Consider the following 24,514-nt stretch of genomic DNA (forward strand, 5'->3'; position numbering starts at 1 on the left):
ATAACTTTAAGGTTATTTGTTAATAAGTGAAATAATTTCAATGAACTTCTTTTAAGGGAGACTTGTTGCTTGGATTTTTGTTGGTTACTATAACAAATTCATTAAAGAATATTGAAATTTATCTTTGCGTTGTTGACTAAACTAGTGAATCAAAATTGAGATTTCACCTTTCACTAGATTCTAATGGTATTGATTTCACAAATTTTTTTGCGATATTTCTTTTAGTAGTTTTATTTTAAAATTTTAATTTCAAAACTCTTGTTATTTTAATTGTAATTTATCTTGGATCAGTTCTTTTTGTTTGGACCAAATTTTGGTTTGTTTTGGTTGTGTTTCAGTTTATTTCGGCTTATCTTAGCTCATACCAATTGGCATAAGATTTTTACACTTCCAATAAAAATTTACACTATTTTCTCTTAAAAAGTAAGAATTTTATTTTATAGTTGCATTTAGAAATAAAATATAATCATTGGATGCAATTAATATTTTTTTAAAAATATATTTTTCAATAAATTGTTCAAATGTATATTGTTATGGTATATTTGCATATATAATATATTTTATCAGGAAACTAAGAATTAGACTATATATTAACGGGAAAATATATTTAATAAACAACAATAGGCCTGAAACAAAACATAAAATACACTAGTATGATTACCAAAACAAAAACTTTGCATCCACTAGTATGATACTGACTCCTTGATCTAGAGAAGTTGGTAAAAGAAAAAGTATTTAAGCTTTGAGCAAGAGATGGGAAGTTGAGCTATTGACAAATCAAGATAAAAGAAGGGAGCGTAATTGATTGGAGAAATGAAGTTATTGACATATTTTGTTATTTGTTTAATTACATGGATTCGGAAATAGCTTAATTTTAACAAACGAAAAGAAACTTTCATTAAAGTGAAAATTGTTGCATAAGCATTTGCCAATACAGGGCAATATAAAAAGGTGCTAGAATGCATAGAAAATCGAACAAAATAACTCTTGGAATAAGGCCTGCAAAGACTAGGAAACATAGGTTTTCCTTTACTAATTTATTGAAAGTAGAATTGGTTCACAAGCCTTTCTCTACATGCAACATGATTGTATTTCTTGACTACAACCCAATGGCTAAAGAAAAATTGAAATTTAAAAGGCAAGGGAATCACAGAGACACTAGAGTCGAACAAAAGAACTAGGATAAAGAAAGGCCAAGACAAAACAAACTTGAAAGCCATTTGTTGTCCACCCCAATGTGCCATAAAAGCACACTCATCTTGTTCTATGATGTTTCCACAACAATGCCAAATTTGTAATGAAAACAAGAACCTTAATGCAGGAGATGAGACACTAGCTATGAAAGAAGCTCAATCGTGTTGCTTCCCGAAATTGTTGCTCTAAAACCACCCCAAGGGAGGCTTTTATATTTTTCAAAGACAAAGGGTATTGAAGGAAATCGAAAAAAGTAAAATAAAGAGGGAAGTAATAGAAGGGAGAAGGTGGTCGCCAATCACACATGAATGCAAATCTAAGGTTAAGTTTTCTTTTGTAGGAGAGTTAAAGGAAAAAGGGTTTTGTGTACATATTGTGATAATCTTTTATAATAAGCACTACGCAAATGTATTGCTCCATCTTTTTTCTTAATTATTTATATAATACACTTATGATCAAGCAAATATAATATATTACTATTGACATTGTTTTAGAGTATGTATCTAATATATTCAAACATATAAAATGCATATAACAATATTATAAAAGGTGTTTGAAAAGGTTCAAGCAAACCCTAACATTAGAAAACAAAATCTTGCTTCAAATGGATCAATAAAAAATTGTTACGCATATTGGGTTTTTCTATTAAGAGTTCTCTTTATTTGTCAATTTCATGTATGAAAATTGCATGATTTTATTAAAATAATAATTATTTGTTAGATATTAGATGATTTAACTAATTATATTATTGCATAATATAAAAATTTATGATGTCCATGCATCATAAAATAATACATATCATCACAATAAATTATTACAACAACAAGTCTTATTATAGTGAATGATTGTGTGCTCACTAAGTTTCATCACCAATCCTCAATGCATCCAATTAATTGTGAAATTTGAGAAAATAGAAAAAGCTTGTGATGGTCGAGAAGATGTAACATGATGATTACCTCCCTTCACCGTCAAGAATCTTAGTAAATCTCCAAATTCATACTTCAACCCTCCTTCCTATTAAAGATTTATAATTAATTTTATTGTATTAAAAAATAAATTTATAAATATAAATAATGTTATATCCAAAAAAAAAACCCATTTCATTGTTCAATATATATGAAATGGTGCAAAATTATTTTCTTCTAATATATTTACTTTTTTATGATTAAGTTTAAAAAAAAATTCAATTACTACATCTTAGCTCGAGCCAACCTATTGGCTCGACTAACTATTTAGTAAATATAAAATATGTTTACATAATAATTTCATGTTTAAATAAAAATCAGGATGAGTTGTCCAAAATTTGTGAAAAATCTTGTTCACGGCCTAGCACATATTGGTCAAGCCCATTGAACTAGGTAAGTAGTGTGAGCTTGCCTTGAATGCGCTAATCAAGCTAATGAAGCCAACACTTAAAATTTCTTGTTCAAGTTTAAATTCAAATTGGTAATCATATCAGACGAAAAATTTGATGCTTAAATATATCTAATCACAATATAAAATAAAGCTAATATATATAATTAAATGTGTAAACATAAAACCTTTGTTCCAAAACTCCATGTTTCCTCTTTTGTTAACTTGATGTTTAACTCCTCAGCCAACTTTTCCAAATGTTGTAAGGTTCGGTCTATCGGTATTATACCATCTTGATCTCCACTATAACATTGTAATCATATTAATAAAATAAAAATATCAGTCAAATGGCATGAGATAATTTCTTTTCAAAATTGTTCACTTTGATTTTTCATACTTATTTAACTTATTTCAAGAAAGTATTGGAAAAAAGTATGGCTTACAAATACAATACCAACCTGAATATAGTAATAGGAACGGATTTTTGAAGAGGGTTTTTAAGCGCAGGAAGCATGTCAAGGTCCTTATCAGCTTCGTTGTATTTAAAATTAGCTCTAAATAAATAAGAGTGACATATAATAAAAATTTTAAGTTTAACAATTTTTACACAATATTCACCTCAATAAATAAGTAAATTATTTATTTTACCTAAACAAGAGGTGACAATATGGAGATAGAAAAATTGACAACGAGTCTTAAAACTTGAATTTAAAATAATTTCTAAAAAGTAATTATATGAACATATAAAAAAAACATAAATTATTTTCAAATTTTAAGGGAGAACTTACGTGAAACAACCCTTCCATCTATATGGCAAGTTTGTTTGATTCCCATGGAAAGCTTTTTGAACTTCCGGGAGATTAAAGTAAAATTGCACCCTTAATGGATGACACATGTCTACTTCTGTGCTAACTATAGGAACCTGGATCAGAAAATAAAGTTTTACGCTTTTGATATGACCAATAAAAGAAAAATAACACAAATTAGTTCTACTCGGTTGATCAGTTGATTCGATTCTATACGAACATATGTTATTTGTAGTTTCGAATTGAAGTAAAGTAAGAGGAATGTAAAGAAATAAATGAAAACCTGTTTTCCTAAGTTCAAATCTTGCTCAGTTTCAGCACAAGGAGGACGAAAGACATCAAATAGCTTCTGTGGGGAGTAATTATGAGCATCGGTCTTGAAAGCAGCCAAATCAGCCTCAAATACAAGGTTTTTGCATTTTGCGCTCCAAGTGGTTTTGATGCTAGAAAAGTAATTATATTCATCAATGGCATTGCATTCTTTCTTGATTTCGTTATACAACGAGCTATTTATCATCTCCCGAGAGAAAAAGAAATCAATTTTTGCAACATCATCTAGCTTTTTACGAAGCATTGGGTTTCCCAGCTGCTCAAAATAGTTACAATTAAAAAAATAAAATCAAGTTCACAATAAAATATTTAAATTAACATTGAATTGAACCAAACATGTTTACAGGAGATTTGAGCTGCAACATATGTTATTTTTATTTTATCTAGGCCTGATAAAATTCTTAAAAATATTTCAGTATAATTTTAATTTTTTATGTTAGTGTTGATGCTTGATTTAAATCAAAATTCATTGTCTATGATGTAAGCTAATGAACAATAATCAAAATCATAATGATTTGATCCAAAACATAGAAGTCGATATCCTAATCCAATCTAAAAAAGCTAAGCCTTCTCGAATTAGGCAAATTACTCAAGCCTGAACATTTCTAACTAATCCTTCTATGCAAATATATATTAAAGTGGCAATTAAATTTGACTAATTAGATACAATTTTACTTACAATCAATCCTTTGAGGTTAAATTTGGATTGCTTGGATTGCTTGTTGTCGTCGAGTAAGGCATTAGCAAGATTTGGTGCGAAGTGTCCTCAAATAAAATCCACAAATTTAATTATAGTAATGAACATGTTATATTGTTTGTATTGTTGCATAAAGACTTAACCATAACTCGTATTAAGACAAGATCATTTGATTGCTATATTTCTATTCAATAATTAGTTTGACATATTCAATTCAAGAAGTATGTTACAAAAAATAATTTATGAAAATATTTATATTTTTTAAATTATTTTTAAAAAATTATTAATTTAATAAGAAATTTGATTAATTATTTGAGTTTAAATCTAAAAAATAATAATGTTGCAAGCTTGGTATGTAAATAATAAAGTACAATATATAGAGAGAAAAAAACTATATGCTAGATATTGCATTATATTTTATTTAGTTATTCATTAAGTATATTTTGGTGTATTAAAAATATGTTGATGTAGAACCATATAAGAGAAAAGAAATAAGAAATTGTTCACCTGCAAAACTTGATCTTGCTAGATATAGATCTTTCGACTTGAAGACTGGATATTTTTCATACCATTTTTGCATAAATGTAAGCAATATTTTATCTGTACGACACAAACAATTGAAAACTATCAATATGTATAATATCCAAACTATTTTAATTAATAATGAATAATATATACTATGATCTTACTAGTGATATCATCTCCGTTGTTATAATCACTACTTGTGTTTGAATATGACCATTCAGATCCAATAGGGGAGTCGATAAACAATAGATTTGACACTGAAACATATATTAGACAATTTTTTTATAAGATATAGAAATACAATATATATATATATATATATAAAAGAAAGACAAAATGCAATTCATTTAAACACAATGAAAACTAGACGTACTGCAACATTTTATAGTTCTAAAACATTTAGTATTTTTTGATAAATTTATATCGATATGAAAAAAATAACTATAAAACACGATATATATACACAAAAAAATAAAATATCAATAAAAGATAAGCATAGGAAATTAGACAACCTTTGTTCCAAGAAAATAAATTTTTTTGGAGATCATGAGCATCTTTCGTAACAATAAAAGGTCCAACACTTCCAAAGGCATCTCCAACGGAAGAACACCCTGGTCCTGAATAGTATTACACAAAAGAATTTATTATATGTGAATAATCAAACAAACTTATCGGCTAGGCTTAAGTAAAGCTAGAAAAATAGAGTAATGGTTCAACCTAACGTGATGACTAGTCTAGTTCGATAAGTATTCAGTATATATTTAAACGTATGGCTTTCCAGATGAGGAAGTCAAAGCAAGCTATAAATTTTGTATTAGAGATGGAGATAAAGCTAAAATCTTTGCATGGAAATGGCCTAAATTGAATCATTACTTTCTAACAAGGGCAAAAAGTGATAATGTTTCCATTTGAAGGGGCAAAAGGGGATTAAATTGAATTATAAATTTTTGGAAAAGGCTAAAAATGCAATTGTAACTTTTAACCAATGGGGACGAAGCCTTAGCTTCCCCTTGTCTCTGACTTGCACATAGTAAATTTTATCTAACTTATCCATATAGGATATGTACTAGGAAATCCGCATAACCTCAGAAACTACAATAAAAAAATTCAAAGAAGTTAACCTCCAGTTAACCAAACAGTGAGGGGTTGAGTTAGGGGATCTTTCTCAGCTTCAACAAAATAGTAAAAAAGACTTCGACCAACGACATTTTCGTCCACATCAATATATCCAACAAATTGTCTGAAATTAACATCTGGTTGTCCTGGCAATTTGCTTATCAAATCATTCATTGGGAAGGCATTGGAATTAACTCCAAGTTGAAAAAAAAGAAAACTAATAAAGATTACTCCCCGAAATTCCATTTGAAATTATCCTAATATCAAAGAAATAAGGGTAACAAATGTTTATTGAATTCTTTACTTTTTAATGCTTAAAATTAATGGAGAGAGCTACCTTATATATTGTGTTTTTCTTTTTTAAAGTAAATATATTGTTTTAATCGCTAACATTTTGAAACCGTGAAACATAGGTTTCAAGTTGTCATTGTTTTTAGGCATTATTTTGTTTTGTTAGTTTTTCTAATTTTTTTTTGTGTGATGAATAACCTTTATAATTATAGGTTTAGTTGATATAAATATATTATAAGATATAGCACCAACATATTCATTAATTATGAAAAACTAAAAAAAAATAGTAGTTTCGTTCACAAACATGATTCTAGGTAACTAATGAAATGAAATGTAAATTTCTTCCCTTTTTTTAAACTTCATATTTGAAGTATATATTGAATTTTGAATTTAATAGGGTAATATTTTTTTATAGTAATGACAATGCCTGTATATATTAATAGAAAATGCTAGTATTATCCACAGAAGGGTTGGGTTAAGAGAGTTTCATGTTAAACCTATTGTGCTTTCCCTTTGGAAAAGATAAGATATATCTTGAGGTGTATTTATTTGATTAGGACTCTTTTCATTTTATATTCCCTTTTTTTGTAGTGCTTATATTTTCTTTGAGGGAAATAAATATTGTCACATCCCAAAAATCGAGTTAGTAGAAATTGGGTTAGTAAACTAAGAATTAGGTTAGTGAACTAAGAGTTGTAACGCCCCAAATTTTATAATTTCTGAGTTTAATTATGTCAAGAAATTTAATTTGATTTAGTGGTTAAGTGCCTTGGTTGTGTGCTAGAGGTCTTGTGTTTGATTCCCTTCACTTGAGTTTTGTTAATTTTTGATATTTTATTTTTGTTAGTTTGTTAACAATAATGAGTTTGGTGATTTAATGGTAAGGTTTCTGCTTATCCTTAGCTTTCATGTTTGAATCTTGTGTGTGTAAAACAAAATTAATTTTTGTTTCCCTTAAGATGTGCTACCCAAAACAATAGTATATGGGTAAAATTCAAATTCTTAGCGACCAGATTTCTGAACAACAAATTGAATATTAGGGGGATTTGGGTAGAATATTATTTTATTTGTTTATTTTTTTAAAAAAAAGGAAATATCCCTAAAAATACTCTCTATTTTTGTCGTCCAATATTTCCCTCTCTCTCCACATTCTTCTATCTTTCTTTGTTTCCTATAAACCTTCACATTCTTCCTTCTTTCTTTTGTTTTCTGTGAACTTTGGGCTGATAAAAAAATTGCTTCTACTGTTCCTTCCTCTTCATTCCTCTCTTGCCACCACTTCCTCGGGTTTTTTCCTTTCGTTTTATGCTTTGCCATATTTCTGCGTTGTCACCCTTTAGGTCGTCTCTAGGCAAGTGTTGGTCATTATTCTGTTGTAGTAACGTAATTTTCTTCTTTAGTTCACATGGAGTTAAGTGGACTTCTAATTGGTTTTAATGCTGAGTTTGAACATTCTTGTACTGATAAGGGAATATAGTAAGAAGCACAACAATCCTCTAGGGAGTTAAGTGTTGTTAAAGCCTGTTTTTCTTCTCCAAGGGTAAGTGTTTGAATGTTCAAATTAAAGGTTGGTTTCGTTTAGTTTATAAGAACTGATTATTTAGGTCATATTAGTATATGTATTAGTTAATTGGTTCGATTCGGATTTCGTGTGTAGATTCCAAAATTGCTGCTGCTGAGCCAATATATTAGAAGTGTTCAGGTGTATCTTTCTAACTCAAAAACACTAAAAATAATCATGAAAAATTTGGAATTTCGTGAAAATTTCAAAGTTGGCAAACTGCATCACACGGTCGTGTAACTGGCCATATGGCAGACCACGTGGGTCACACGACCGTGTGGTAGGCCATGTGACAGACTGTGTAAGTCACACGACCGTATGGCAGGCCGTGTGACAGACTGTGCGGATTACACGACCATATAGTAGGATGCGTGGCAGACTGTGTGGGTCATATGACAGTGTGGTAGGCCGTGTAGCAGATCGTGTAGGTCATACAACTATGTGGTAGGTTGTGTGGTAGACCGTGCCGGTCACAGGACCATATGGTAATCCATGTGACAGACTGTGTAGGTCATACGAACATGTAGTAGGCTATGTGGTAGACCGTGTGGTCACATGACCATGTGGTAGGCCATGTGGCGATTATGTAGGCCACACAACTTAGTCAATTAAGGTGTATGTGCCACATGTGTGGGTCCATTTTGGGTAGTTTGTGGGCCTCGTTTGGCCAGAAGAGAGTTTTTTTAAATTAGGTAGGTAGACATTTAGTAATCTAGTAAGACCGCAAAATCTGTAATCTAAACGTTTGCATGTTAGTAAAGGATAACTCTGATTCATGTAGGCTATGTGACATAATTTGTTTTAATGAAACATGTGTAAGCATGTCATAAATCTGTTTCACTATGATCTTATGTAGCATGAGATGTTGGTATGTTTTTGCATGTACATTGAGGTGGGAAATAATATGTGATGGATGAAGTGTGTTCAGGCAGTTTTACTGCAATTCTAGCGGTATACCCGCAATATCTACTCTTGTAGCATAGTTTCAAATTTCCCAAGTGCCATACGACCATAACGTCTAGGCCAAGTTTGGGGTGTTAGAAATATGTCAATTTTCTAGTCACGAAAAATAGATTATTTGTGATGGATTTACGTATGGCTTCCAGGCATTTTTGGGTTAAGATGCCATTTAAATAATGAAAGAGTAGGCTCTTAGCTTTGAAACACACATTGAATCACATGATCTCAAGTTCAAGAGATCAAGTTACATCTTTTAAGCAAAGACCGCACTAGAAAGATATTCTAAACGAGATTATTTCAAAAATTACAAGTTTTGGGCCTTACTCTATGTTTCAATTTGGGTTCGATTTAAAAGCTTTATTTTGATTATATATAATCCCATATTGTATTTATTATATTTTTATTTTTTGGCATTTATTTAATTTAAATTTTAAGATGTTTTTAAGTCTTTTAAGCTAGTTTAGAAGTTTTACGTTTTTAGTCGACAAGAAGGTGTAGTTTAACTAGAATTTTTCTTGCTTAGCCCACTTAAAGTTCTAATTAAATTAGGAGTTTTTTTTTCATTCAATTTGTAGCTATATATAGGCACTTTCATTAGTTAATATGGATGACAGTTTTGATTATTGGAATCATAGAAGCACTTTTTGGAGTATTCTATTTGCAAGATTCAATTCTTGTTTTTATTTAGAAGATTCTTTTTACTTAATCTTATTCAGCTAGGCTTGGCAGCATCTTTGCTAGTCTCGTCGAACTAGAAGCTATATACTAAGATTGACCTGACCGTGGGTGTAACATTCCAAAATAGGGCCTAGTCGGAATAATGGTTTTGAAACCATAAATTTGACGTTAAAATATTGATTTTATGATTTTTATGAGGTTTAGAATATGAATATATGTATGTGTTAAAGTTTCATGAAGAAATTCTAAGTATAAGGTGTCCAATTGGAAATTAGGAACCAAATTGAATAAGTTGTAAAATTTGTGTCTTAGGAGCAATTTGTATGAAATTTCTTTGGATTATTAATTAGTAGGTCTTAAAGAAAATTTTCCCAATTTCTAAGTTTTTGGACAAAAATGAGCTTCTATGAAAAAATTTGAAGGAAAGGTATCAGAGGCATTTTGGTCATTTGGTATATTAATGAAATAAAAAGGGAAAATAAGCTAAAAATCAGTTCATTCTCTCCATGTTCCTGCCGAAATTTTAGGGTGCTCCATATCTAGGGTTTTTAAGCTTTCCAAGCTCTATAATAAGTGCTCCCAAGCCCCGTTTTTAATGTTCTTCGTATTTTTAAAATTTCGGTAACTTGCTCTCTCTATTTTTACCTATATTTCATGCTAGGGTACATGTTTAGAAATTTACCCATGCATGAGAAGCTTATGTTTTGATAATTTATGGAAGGATATGAGAGTTTAAAGGATGGTAAACAACTTTTACTAAGTAGATTTTTATGAAAAGGGCTTTAAGGACTATTTTGTAAACGTTGTAGAAAAGGGTAGAAAAATGTGAAATGAAGGAAAATGTGGGCTGTTATGAACATGAAAAATGTTCAGTTAGGCTTGTGTAACTAAGAAATCCCATACATTGTATTATCCGAGCCTAAAGACTAAATTGCAAATATATGAAAGTATAGGGGTAAAATAGTAATTTTACACAAGTATAAATTTTGGGTCGTTTTGAGTAATGTATGTATTAAACGAGCTAAATTTGGTATTATAGATTAAGAGAATCAAGATACGGGCCTTGATCGGGGAAAAAATAAGGTTTACGAGGTTTAGGCTCGATTTTTAATATTTTGTACCGAGGTAAGTACATGTGCAAATAATGCGGTATGGTAGTATGTTTTAAATGCTTTAACATAATGTGATAAATGTTTTATTTTAATTATGAATTATATGCTTATTGATTGTTATAAAAGCATGAATGTTATTATGGTCGTGATTTACGACGTTACGAGCAAGTACGATGGAGATACTATATGCAAGTGAGGAAAAATCCTGTTTGAACCTAGGAATAGTTGAGGATACAAGTGACATGTCACTAGGATAGTTATGTGTGTTATGAGCTCATTTAATATGTGATACATGTTAGGGTCCGGGTGCTAGGTATCCTGAGTTTTGTTCGGATACTCTTTTAGCTCTTTGAGTAGCCCCGTTGAGAGTGGCATGTGATTCTGTGATATGAGGCACTTCAGTGCACATTCTGCCAGGTAGCCAAGGCTACGTTCAGGCACTTTGGTGCGTTTCTTTCGTGTGTCTGAATCATATTCCAAGTGTTCAACGGGTAACGTAATATGAATTCCGAAAGTAAAATTTAAGTAAGCTATATGTGCGCAAGATGACACAAGTATGTACTAAAACCCTATGAGGACTTAGTATATGATGATATTATGAAAATATATGTATTTGGATAACTATATGCATATGAATATGAAAGGTAAGTATATATATGACATGATGAAAAGTATCATAATAGATAAGTAATTATGCTTAGATTATCAATAGTTGCAAAATGTAGATTATTTGTATGTGTACTTACTAAGCTTCATAGCTTACCCTCCTCTATTTTCCCTTTTCTTTAGATACGTTAAGCTAGCTCAAAGGATCGGGGGACGTCGGAGCTTTGATCAAACTATCTTTAAGGATTTTGGGTATAAAAGGGTTTAATTATTTTGGTCATGGCATGTATAGGAAACTTGTCTATTTGTGTATATGCGTCATGTTGAACCAGTCGAGTGTAATGGCTCATTTGGGTATTGATTATTTTGTATATAGCCATGTGATTTGGTCCATATTAATGATTGGGATGTATCCCAAAGTTTACCTTTGCATGCATACTAAGATGTGTATGTGTTGGTTTGATGGATGACTATTTAATTGCTTGTATGTGGTTGCATGATTTAGCACTCATAATGGATTGATAATAAAGAATATGGTAAACCATGAAATTGGTGTGGAATGGCTAAAAGATAAGGTTGTGTGAATACTAATGGACTAGTATAAAAAGGGGGTCATAGTGATGCTATAATGTTGCATGTTTAAATGTCTAAATATGTCATGGAATATGCCATTGAACATATGGAAGTGTATGATTATTTAAGGGTGACCAATGGCTTAGAGAATAGCCTCCAAATGGTCCACACGGGTAGACACACGGGCATGTGTCTAGGCCGTGTGTGACACACGGTCAGCCCCATGGGTGTGTCGTTCTGCCGTGTGTCCCTTGCACCTTGAATTTTAGGTTAACATGCATGGTAGTAAATACACGGGTAGAGACATGGCTGTGTGTTTCAATCATGTGGAAGATACAGCCTCTGGTTACGAGCGTGTGCTTGGCCGTGTGCCTCAAATTTGTATAAACAGAATGCTCGCCAAAATCACACAGGCTACCACACGGGCATGTGCCATGCTGTGTGAGGGACACGGGCCAAGGACACTGGCATGTGCTCGACCGTGTGAAAAACCCTGTAGGTTCGAATTGGAAAATAAATCCAATAATTCCACACGGGTGTGGGACATGGGCGTGTCCCCAGGCACACGGGCGTGTGCATTGCCTCTACATGGGCGTGTGAGGCTTTAACCTAGAAATTTTCTTAGAATTTTTGTAAATTCTCGGTTTAGTCTCAGACCGTTAATGATGTATGTTTTGGGCCTCGTAGGTCCATAATAGGGACAAATTGACTTTAATTGTTTGGTTTTAGTTTGGATGAAATTTTATGGCCCGGTTTTGTATGTTTGGTTCTGCTTAAGTCCGGTAATGCCTTGTACCCTGTTTTGGTATCGAATACGGGTAAGGAGTGTTACAGTAGGAAATTGGCTTATTAAAGAATAGACTAACTTGGTCACAAGAAGATAGGCGAGAAAGGACTTCGCTTAGTAATGGGCAGCTAGCCATTTCGCATTATGTGGCATTTGACTATCGTACCATGCCTCTTTATCGTTGAGACCTCTAGAGCATCCAATCTCAAAGGAAAGAAGTGAAGAAGAAGGGTAGAGATAGCTCCTTACCCTAACATTCGATCGGCATGTGGGGGAGGCGAACCCAGATTACAACAAACATCGAATGCATCATGAAAGGGGTGGAAATCCTCTCTCCACCGATCAGGTCCTAAGACTTGGTCGGCGGTAGAACAAGGGCAAAGGCCTCTAGTGAGAACCTTAAGCTTATCATTTTTAGATTTGAAGCGAAAAATTAAAGACGAGGACTCGAAAAAAGGGAGGTGGAGATCATTTCTAACAGGCGTATGCTTTCGAGTCTATATTTTAACTCTCGACTTTTGCCACGTAAGGAAAAAGACTGTGGTTCGATTCCACCACGTGCTTATCTCATCAATCAACGAATCGCTTCCTGTTGCACAGAAATAAGAAAGAGGCTCGAGGTTATGTTACAGTATAAATAGGGAGTTAAAGTTAATAAAATAACTTGGGATGGGAAAAAGTGGTTGATGCTAAAAAACACGGGCTTCATTGAAAGTTAGACATTTGAATTGACACCATCGAAGGGAAATTGGACTTGATCTCAAAATAATGGGTTTGGGGAATTTTTTCAAGCTCCGTGTTGCCAAGATTTTGCTCTTGGAGGGTTAGTTAAAGCCATCGATTAATTTCTTCAGGAAATCATTCCCTGATGGTTCAATCAAACACTTATCCTTCTATTCATCTCCATTAGTTTATCTATTCCTTTTTCCACTATTACTTTTATTTTCTTTATTTATCTTGTTATTTTGCTTTAATCGTTATACTTGCTATTTTCATGCTTTTTGGTTTCAAGAAAACATTTTCCAAAGTAGGTTTTCATCCTGAAGGCTTTTAAGCATTCAATTTCTTTTTGCTTCAAAATCATCTCTAATCTTTCTTTTTGTTCATTTTTCTTTGTCACACCCCAAAATTGGGCCTAGGAGTTTTGGGAGTATTTTAGGGATTTTAGCTTTACTGTGTTTGGGAATTCCGTGAATGGTAAATCAAAAATGTTTTCATTTCTGGCTTTTTGAAAATCAAATCAACTTTTGAAAATGATACTAAAAATACATTCAATTTTGAAATAAGGACTGATTTGTAAAAAGGGCTAAATTTTGATTATTTATAAGGCAGTTAAACCAAAACTTTAAAATCAACCTAATATATTTGCCCTACCTAGAGATTTCACAATAGTGTTCTCCCTTTTTTTTATCGTCCCATTCTCTCCTAAGCTCTTCCCATTCAAACTTTGATTCCCAAACTCCATTCCCTTGATTTCTTTTATTCTCACAACATTAAACCTTCATAAAATTTTAAGAAAAACACCTAAGACACCATTGAATTTGTAATCTCTCAATCTTGTGGGACTTCTGGATTTTTAACTAAAGCTCTGTTTTTCTTCCATCGAAGGTGTCAATTCATCTTTCTCTTAGTTTTAGTTGTTATCTGGTCTTTTAAACTGAGTTTTTAGCAATTAAATTTCATGTTTTGAATAAAAGCCAAAAATTGGATCATTAATGGTGGATTTCTGGATTTTGGATAAAAACGTGATTTCAAAGTGTTTTTCAACTAGTTTTGATATGAATAGAAGGTTTCTAAATTGAGTTTCAAGTTTCGTTAAAGATTTCTTGAGTTTTAAATGAATTTTTGTGAAAATTACCATAACATGTTAAAAATTTTTGATACCATGAATTGGGTAGTTTTCAATAGTTTAAAGGTTGAGAATTAGTCATAGGTGAATAATTAGATGAATGAAATCAGTTTTAGGAAAAAAGATTAAGTATAGACCGACATAATTGAGTTTCAAGTTTGTGATGTCGAAGGTTTTGGTTCCAAGAGAATTTGACTTAGGCTTGTGCTTTTTTTTTTGTTATTTAAGAGAGTCCATAGATGTATGTTGATTGTGATTTTTTTATTTATTTACTTTTTGAAACTTCAGAATCATTGGAACCTTCTTCAAGTTAAGAAAGAGCTAGTTTGAGCTTTCGACGATTAGGCGAAAGCGTGATCGGTAAGTGTTTGGAATTGCTGCTTGTAGACACGATTTATTATGTTAATTGGGAATTTAGAAGTAGCCTAAACCCATGCTCTAAACTTCGAGTGTAAGTTTTCTCATACCCATGTTTAATTTGTGAAATATGTATGTATGTGATTGTGAAAACGAGAACTAAGATGTGATGCTATGACATGTGTGCTATATGCTCGTGATGACTATTGTGAAAGTGTAAATGTGGGCATGATATACATGACGAATGATAGTGATAACGTTGTGCTAATGATGCTAATGTGCTAATGATAGTGAGCGAAAAATCGGTAAGTAAATGTGTGTTATAATGTGGATATTTTAGCCTTGTTACTTTATGAGACCGTTGGATATAGTTGGCATGCCATAGGATTGTGAGTACTCACCTTTGTGTTGTGTTTTTGGCGCATTGAGGCTCGGGACAGATTTGGAGTGATACGGGAATGTGAGTTGAGCTCCATTCACCGGGACATGCTTGGTGTGTTGGAGAGTGCTAGCTATATGCTACACTTTTGGGATATGTTCGACTCTATGAGTCACTTGGTGTGTTAGAGATCTGTATATCCGATGTGTGGTGATAGAGCCCACTTTTATGTTTCATAGCTCAAGTGTCAAATTATCATAAATGTGATTTTGTAGAATGTGATATATGCTTAAACGGTTATGCGATTATTATGTAAACGAACCAATGAATAATGCATGAATAAGTATAATATGACACTAAAGTTGAAAATGTTGTAAATGTGCTAATGGTTGCTTCGTTAATGCATGATGACATGTTTGTATGATAGTTATTCTAATCATTCACTGAGCTTGTTAAACTCTCCCACTCCTTTTTAAAATCATTGCAGATTAGTTGTGTTCTGGTGTGAGTGGTGTGGTTCCGATGGAGTGATCCAAGCAAGACTTTAGCATTATTTCGTAGGAGCTTTATTTATTCGTTTATGTTTTGGGGAAATAAAGACAATGTGGTAGACGTTTTGCTAGTTTTTGCCATGATATTTGGGATGTTTTCATGACTTTATTGCTTTAGATTTTATGGACACTGGTTTTGATATTTTGATTTCGCCGATGTTTTGATGATGTATTAGTTATATATTGACTAGTTTATGGTTAGAATGGATTATATGCCTTATTATTATATATATATATAAAATAAACTATATCATTAGTCACTAAACTACGAGTAAATTTTTATTTTGGTCACTCAATTAGAAAATTACAATTTGGTCATTGAACTATTCAAAAGTTTTCATTTAAGTCATTAGGTTATTAAAATCGATATTAAATGGCTTTCTTTGTTTGCACTTATTCTCTTATGCAGTTCAATTGTTTTTAATGGAAAACAACTTTAGGCTTCATAAATCCGCGAAACAAAATTCAAATAATTTTTTTCTTTAATCTCCGACATTGACCATTAGATCGACTTGGATCTAAGATATGTTTTTCTACTTGTTGATGGGTACTTATCCACCGTATCGGTTGTTGAATCATTGCTTAGAGCTCTCTGGCGAAACTTTTCTTTTTCTAAAAGAGATTTAACAACCCAACGACTTAAATAAAAACTATTGAATAATTCAATGACTTAAATGAGAACTTTTGAATAGTTCAAAGACCAAATTGTAATTTTTTTAATTAATTGACCAAAACGAAAACTTACACATAATTTAATAACTGATGTAATTTTAAAAAAAATTAAGCCAATCTAAAATATTAAAACATTTTCATTCGTCCAATCCATTAAACCAGAAATAAAACATAAATCAATTTGAAGTAGTCTATCTCACTTAAATCGTATTCTGGATAAAGTCTTTTATAAGTTGAGTACGTCCATAGGTCAAGTTGAATTGGACTATGCTTTGATTTTAAAAATAACAATTTCAAGTTAGCCGTCCATTTCAAAAAACCCCTTTTATTATTAAAAAGTAATAAAATATTAAAAATATTTTTATAATTAAATTTAAATTTTAAAATATTATTTAAATTAAATTCAAGTTGGATCAAGTCGATTCATAAACAGATTTATTTTAATTAGATTAAATTATAATTTAATAAATTTATTTAAATTTAATTATAAAATATACAATATGTTTTTCGACCAATAATCTAAACTAATCAGATTAAAAAGACAAATTAACTAATTAATTATTTAACTCTCATGACACTTTCATTTCGATCACAAATTATTTCTTTTCAACAGTTAAAAAAGGAAAGAGGCATCAAATTTAAATATATCTTTTATCAAAATTTGACTCTAATTTAAAGAAAATTTATGATCAAATTAAAAAGATTTTTTTAAAAGCAGATTAATCTCATTTGCTTAACCTCGCAATTAAGACAATATCTAATAGCAGATGAATTAAAAGAACTGAAAAGGGTTAACATCATCAACCACACCTAAACTGTAGATTAAATTTTAAGGGTCCCAAATTTTAAAACTTTCCAATTGAATCTTAAAACTAAGGACCAAATTAAAATTGAAGTCATAGTTTAAAGATAATTGCTAGAATTAACCCAAAAGATTAAAAGGAAAGCAGAAACTCCATTTTGATAGTTAAAAGACAGAAGGGTGTCACTCTCTTTGTGTCTAATTTGACTTGCCTTCCACTTCAAATGAGTACCGAGTCTTGCTTTCTCTCCTAAGCTCTAGTCACTCCCCAAATCTCTCCCTCCCTTCCCTGTAAATTCACAGTTATGCCATCCTCTCCCAAGTTCTTCCACGCGCGCACTTCGCCGCCGGCAACACCTCACACCAGATCTACTCTCCTCATCTTCGCCTCCCTCCTCACCTTCGCCATTGTCTCTTTCCTCTTTGCCCTCTCTTCTTTCCTTTCCTCCGGTGGATCCGGTTACCGTTGCCGGAACTCCGACCCTAGATCCGTCCGTGTCATTTGGGACAAAACTGGTCATGGCAACAACGGTCTTTCCGCTGCTGGTGATGATGATGGGACTAAGAGGCATAAAATAATGGGCTTCGTTGGGATCCAAACCGGGTTTGGCTCCACTGGTCGGAGACAGTCTTTGAGAAAGACGTGGATGCCTTCTGATCGTCAAGGCCTTCAACGGTATATTTGTTTACCGGTAATTTGTTTTAGTATAGAACGATTAAGGTCCGTTTGAATTAACTTTACATTTTAAATACGATTTAATTTTTATTTTTCAGATTGGAAGAAGCAACTGGATTAGCTTTTAGGTTTGTAATTGGTAGAACAAATGATAAATCAAAGATGGCAGAGCTGAAAAAAGAAGTAGCAGAATATGATGATTTCCTTTTGTTAGATATTGAGGAGGAGTACAGTAAGCTCCCGTACAAAACGTTAGTTCTTTTTTCGGATATTTTAGTTTTCAATTGGCCATGTTATTCAATTGAAAGATCCCTTAATTTAGAATGTCTGCTTCAGGTTAGCATTTTTTAAAGCCGCGTATGCACTCTTTGATTCAGAGTTTTACGTCAAAGCTGATGATGATATATATTTGAGGCCAGGTGACTTGATTTATTAACTCTTTTATGCATGAGTTGAATGGTTTTCTGACCTTCATTCTGCACTTATGTTGCTAGATAAAAATGTTGTACTGTTGATTTGCAGATCGGCTATCACTTTTACTAGTAAAAGAACGTTCTCACTCTCAGACTTACCTTGGTTGCATGAAAAAGGGTCCGGTATTCACCGATCCTAAGCTAAAATGGTTAGTATTGTTATAGTATTTACTATATTAATCTATGATTTAGCAATTTGTTTTAACTGCCTTTTCTGTTCATATTTTTGGTGAGCATTTCTGGTTTATTGATGGGAGTGCTTCTGCTGTAAATTGATGGAAGAAATAGTGTTCTTTTTCTTTCTTTTTGGGCTTTGGTTGATATTGGCAATTTGATTGAGGAGGTGAATAGAAAGAGTTTAATGACATCTATTGACATCACCAAATTTTAAGGAAAACTCAGGAAATCATTAACGTCTATTGGTTATAATTGCATGATCATTTGTAAGGATCATACAAAACCATAGTTTTCTTTTGTTGGCGAACAAATGTGTAGCGTAGAATGTTCTAATTCATCTGTAGGATTTTGCATTTATGTTTTGTCTCTTGTATGCTTACATAAAGGGTGACGAGGATATACTTTGAAGGTTTTGAAAAGTTCATCATAGTTTTCTTTTGTGAATTATGTTGTACAAGATTTATCTTATTGCATTATTTGACTAAATACGTGCAGGTATGAGCCATTATCCTTTCTCCTAGGCAAGGAGTACTTTCTTCACGCCTACGGTCCAATATATGCTCTTTCAGCTGATGTTGTTGCAAGTTTGGTTGCTCTAAGAAACAACAGGTACTCTTAATGATTTCATATCTAATCATAGTTATCTGTTAAATCGGTTCCCTCTGTTCTTTATGTGTCTTGTTGGCGTCTTGTCTATATTTGGGTCATAGATTTTGACTTGCTGACAATGTTGGTTTTGCATCCCAAACATTTCCTAATTTCAACCTTGTATTGAACTCTGTAAGCTTAGCTTATTAATATGTGACTCAAATGTTTGAACTCTTGTTTTGAACTATTGGGCCATGGGCTTAGCACTGGCCTTGTTTTGAACTGAAAAATAATGAATGCTGATCAAGCTTTTTATCATTTCCCAATTCCGTTGTCCTTGATTGAGGAGGTCAGGGGGGATGTAGGGTTGGTTCTAAATGGAAACATAAGATGATTCTTTCTCTTGGAAGTTCTTTTCATAACATTATATTAAGTAATGTTACTATTGATCCTTCATCTATTACTTTTTTATATCTCTGATTTATTATGATTTTTTTCCCATTTTGTATGAACTGCAGTTTTCGGATGTTCAGTAATGAGGATGTGACCATTGGTGCATGGATGCTTGCAATGAATGTCAACCATGAGGATAATCGAGCATTATGTGAGCCAGAGTGTACGCAATCATCTGTTGCTGTCTGGGATATCCCCAAATGTTCAGGTTGGGTTCCATTTAAAGCTTACAACCTTGTGCCACCAGTAATAAGCTTTCTAAGCTTGCTGACCGCAGTTTATTTCTATGGATTTCACAACCAATTAAAAGGGAGAGGGACTTTACAATGGTTTCTATTTCCGATAATATTTCCTATTTCTTCATCAGTCACAATAGGATCTAAGATTGTATGTGATATGAACTTGGTAGAGTTCCACAAAATCCAAAAATGTGGTACTACCTTTAGATCATTTCCCCTTAAAACACTCTTTAGTGACCTCGTAATGATTTCAAAATAACCATTAAAGAACAGCTCTCGATAGAAAACTAGGCCAGTTTCAACTTGTATTTAGCCTTCTAAGTTGCGACAATGGCTTCGAAATCTCCAGACACTGTTCTAATCTTACTCTTGTCATGCAGGGCTATGCAATCCGGAGAAAAAAATGTTGGAACTTCATCAGATAGATGCCTGCTCTAAAAGTCCAACTTTGCCATCGGACGATGATTAGCTTAATTGGCAAAACACAGATTTTATTAACATGGAAAGGTGTCAGAATTGTTTGTTCTGGTAAGTTGATCTTATTGCCCTCAGACATATCTCAATTACCCCGTTCGATCATCGCAAGCCATTTTTGTCTTCCGCCATCGTTTTAGTCTGTAATATATTAAGCTTTTTTTTCACTGACGATGCAAGTTACCAAGAGATTTTTACAATACCATTCTTTTGCCGTTACATTTGATCAAAATGAAGCCTTTCTTGGTTCTACTGTCTATATTGTAATATGTCCTATGCTACAAATTAGAATTTGTGAGAGTGAAATGACCCCTTTTGATATAAAAAAATGGTGTAACGATAAATTTAGCCATTAATGTTTACTCATTTTTTCACTTTGACCTTTATTATTATTATTATTTTTTATCATTTTAGCCTCAACTTTCAAATTTTAGACAAATTGGTTTCTTTTGGATAGAAAAACTGACCAAATTGTTAATTCATAAAAATTAATAAAAAATTTAACAATTTTTTTAAAAAAATAAAATTTTAGAAAATTATCCATGTAAATAGTGAAGTATATTTAGAATATCACGTGAGTTTTCATGTTATCATGTTAATGTCATTCAATTTTTAACAGTTCAATTAATTTTTTTTGGAAAGAATAATTTAACTAGTATTTGAAGGTTGAAGATGAAAATGATCCAAAAAAAAAAGGTCAAATAAAAAAATAAATCTTTCTATGTGCAGAGGCAAAATGAAAAATTCTTATTTAAGTTCTTTAAAAATTTTAAAATTTTAAAATAATAAAGATAAAATTATATTTTTTTAAATTATAAAAATATTATTTAATGTTTTAAAAATGATAAAGATAAAAATTATAAAAAATTAAAATTTTATTTGACACCCAAAAATTATTTTGGTTTCGCCTATAAATTTAATTGTCTTTCCCATGTGTCAAATCTAATTATCATCCCAAGATTTAAAGTTTAGTAAAATGCTTAAAATTTTAAATAATGATGGGATATGATAATACAATCCCATTGACAGATTACAATGTAGATATTTTGTTGATGAAATATGATGGGAATGTCCCTACTCAAGTCAGTGGATTTGAAAGCATCTTTTTTTATTGTAAAAGTGAAAAAGTGAAGAATTATATTCATGTGATATTAAAAAATTGAAGGATAAATGTTAAAAGGATACTTGAATTTTGATTTAATGTGTAATTTTATATATAATTTTTTTTATAATTATACATATAAAATTTTGATGGTGGTTCAAATGTATAATAATACTTTAAGTTTTTTTTTTTAAATTTATTACTTGAGTTTAGTTTTAATATTTGATTTGGTATTTATACTAAAAGACATCATGTGGCCCAATGAATAGTTTGCACATATACTTTAGTAAAAATACATAGGTATTTAATTTGAATAGGAAAAAGAACTCAAATACTAAATTGAACATTAAAGTCAAACTCATGTACTTAATTGGGGCAAAGAAAAACTCAAGTATCATATTGAAAAAAGTCTTGGGTACCAAACTAAAGGATGAAGCCAAACTCAAGTATCAAATTGAAACAAAAAAAACTTAAATATTAAATTAAACATTGAAACCAAATTTAAGTATCAAATAATATATTAACCCTATATTTATCAATACTTTGGAAAAAAATTAAAAGGTAAAAAAAGGAATCATATTGCTTCAAATACATTCGTAATAATAATATAAACCCACATTTTAAATATACGAATGTGTTTGTATCAAACGTATATTCATATCTGACACTTATTCAGTATTAGTCCAATATATATCCATTTCACATCACTAGTTTAAAGGCACATCCAAAGCCTTCCAAACCGCTTTAGAGACAACCACAATGTTGTTACAATGAGGAAAATAACCATGCTTAGCGTCGCACCCAATTGTCGTTTCCAATATAAATTTAAGGTTAAAATATGATATAAATTCATATAGTCTTTTAAGTTTAGTGTTTATATTTTTTTTCAGGAATTTAGTTTTTCTATTTTATAGATAAATTCAAGTCTAACTGTTAATAAGGTTAATTTTTTTGTTATATTTATTGGTGACATCTTGAAATAAAAAAAAATTATATGTCAAAAAAGCCCTTAAAAAAAGCAAAAAAATGGGTTAAACAACTATATTAAATTTGCACCCAATTGAGCCCCTACCATTAACTAAAATAATCAATGAAACCCATACGTTAACAGAATCCGTGGTTGATCACGTTAACTGTTAAAATAAATTGATGGACCAATCAAATGGTGACATGTTAAATATTCTAATTTAATCAAATATTTCCTCATAAAAAAATTTAAAATTCATAAAAATATAAAAAATTAAAATTTATAAAAATATAAAAATTATTAAACTTAAAAAAATATTAAAATTGATATAAACTTATAAAAATTATAAAAACATAAAAAAATCTAATAATTTATGAAGAATTTTATAAAATTAATAAAACTTATTTAAAATTTTATAAAAACTTAATAAAAATTATAAAAAAAATCATAAAAACTTGAACTGGACCGAGCCAGTTGATCGTACCAATTAGACTGAAATTGATAAGAGTACCGGTTTAGAGAAAGCCGTTAGATTGGTTGACTTGAGAACTAGACGCTTAAATATTTTTTTATTTTTAATGTTTTATTTAATTGAATTAAACAGACTGGTCAAATTGACGAATTGGTGGATTGACTAGTTCGACCATAAGTCCAAATCTAAAAATCTTAGTTAGAATATTTCATAATGATATTAGTATTCATGGTTGAATGATTAAATTGTGATCCAAACTTCAAACTAGTTTTATTTCCCTCTTGACCGTCGGTCTTTATGCTTCTTTACTCCACATTCCTCTTATTTTTTACTTAAATTTCGTCAATATTCCTATCTGTCACATGCTCTCCATCACTTTCAACAGATTAACTTTAACTTTTTCATTCATTTTCCTCACTTGTTTAAAGGTAAACTCTATCTTCTATTTTTAATTTTTTTTCATATTTATTTCTCAATGATGTTAATTTTAGAAAATCTTAGTTACTATATGTTTTTATGTATTTCGTTATGTTTACATATTTTGTTTATATATCCATAACTATACACCTATATATTATATATAAAGTTATATTTACTGTTATATAAATATATATTTTTTATAAAATTATCTAAATATTTTTCTGTCATATATATTATATCTATATACTTTTTAATTAAAATCATATATGTCTATTTTATAAAGAAATAAATTATTATATATATATTATATACTTTACTTCAGTTTTTTAATATGTACTATGTATATGTATATTTTTCCTATTGCATATATATATATACTCTACCTATATTATATTATACACGGTCTTTTACAAGATATATTGGTATATATATACACTTTTATATTTTTTTAATACCCTCGTACTATTGCATAGTTTTTTTTTTAATTTAATTTTTAAATCATACCATTTGCATCAAAACTGCTGCTACTGGGGATATAAATTGCTTGTATATGCTCTCTTTTGAAAGTACCTACCTTATCTGTCCCCTTTACCTTGCTTACCTTTTAGCCTATCATGCCTCTCCGTATCTCTACCAAACGTCCCGCTACAAAGCGTGCTAGGGGTGAATATTCTCTTTAAAAGTTCAACACATACTTCGCCATCCAAAATGTGCAAGTATCCCATCCTATCGACCTTAACTTTTTCTCCAACCAACTCGAGTTTAAGTACTTTGATCAACTTTGCGATTGGGTTGGTTACCTTGTCTACAAGTTAGGAGTGTTTGCTACAAAAACCTTGTTAGAGCCTTTGACTCTAACGCTAAGTTTACCTATAGTAACGTTGGTCGAGCCGTCGTTTCCATCACTTTTTATATCATGGGTAAAGAGGTTGATATCTCTATCTCTTCCTTTGCAAGACATCTTCCCATTCCAAATGAGGGCGATGGTAACAACTATGACTTATTCCCTCATGACCTTATCAACCCTCACAACTATGTAGGTGACCTTGACTTGCACGATAGGATCCTCCACCTTATTTTTACTTAGATAGTGTCTCTTAAAACAAGCATTTCATATTTTGTAATTTGGATTATTGGATGTGACATTGCTTTCGTACAAACCATTGCCTTAACCTCGCCTCAATAATTTTCCTTAACATTGTCAAGATTGTCTATATTTACATGTCTAGCAACAAAAATCTTAGGTATGAAACCTTTCTCTCTCATATTTTTCA

General features: G+C 31.2%; 2 protein-coding genes across 2 annotated transcripts; one reads left to right on the forward strand and one right to left on the reverse strand.

Annotated features, from left to right (window-relative positions):
* Nucleotides 1-1,952: 1,952 nt before the first annotated feature.
* LOC107949349 (serine carboxypeptidase-like 44) lies at nt 1,953-6,312 on the reverse strand. The gene is made up of 10 exons (XM_016884048.2): nt 6,027-6,312; nt 5,418-5,522; nt 5,070-5,162; nt 4,888-4,980; nt 4,363-4,448; nt 3,637-3,939; nt 3,336-3,469; nt 3,006-3,101; nt 2,736-2,850; nt 1,953-2,208 (listed from the first exon to the last, which is right to left on the reverse strand). Exons 1-10 carry the CDS (start codon nt 6,265-6,267, stop codon nt 2,071-2,073), a joined length of 1,404 nt encoding a protein of 467 aa, XP_016739537.2. The 5' UTR covers nt 6,268-6,312; the 3' UTR covers nt 1,953-2,070.
* Nucleotides 6,313-17,504: 11,192 nt separating this feature from the next.
* On the forward strand, nt 17,505-20,274 carry LOC107948789 (probable beta-1,3-galactosyltransferase 14). The gene is made up of 7 exons (NM_001327548.1): nt 17,505-17,875; nt 17,974-18,126; nt 18,212-18,294; nt 18,398-18,497; nt 19,021-19,134; nt 19,632-19,774; nt 20,186-20,274. The coding sequence occupies exons 1-7, from the start codon at nt 17,505-17,507 to the stop codon at nt 20,272-20,274; spliced, it is 1,053 nt and encodes a 350-aa protein (NP_001314477.1).
* Nucleotides 20,275-24,514: the final 4,240 nt, after the last annotated feature.

This window comes from Gossypium hirsutum, chromosome A04 (assembly GCF_007990345.1).
Source record: "Gossypium hirsutum isolate 1008001.06 chromosome A04, Gossypium_hirsutum_v2.1, whole genome shotgun sequence".
NCBI classification, from domain to species: domain Eukaryota; kingdom Viridiplantae; phylum Streptophyta; class Magnoliopsida; order Malvales; family Malvaceae; genus Gossypium; species Gossypium hirsutum.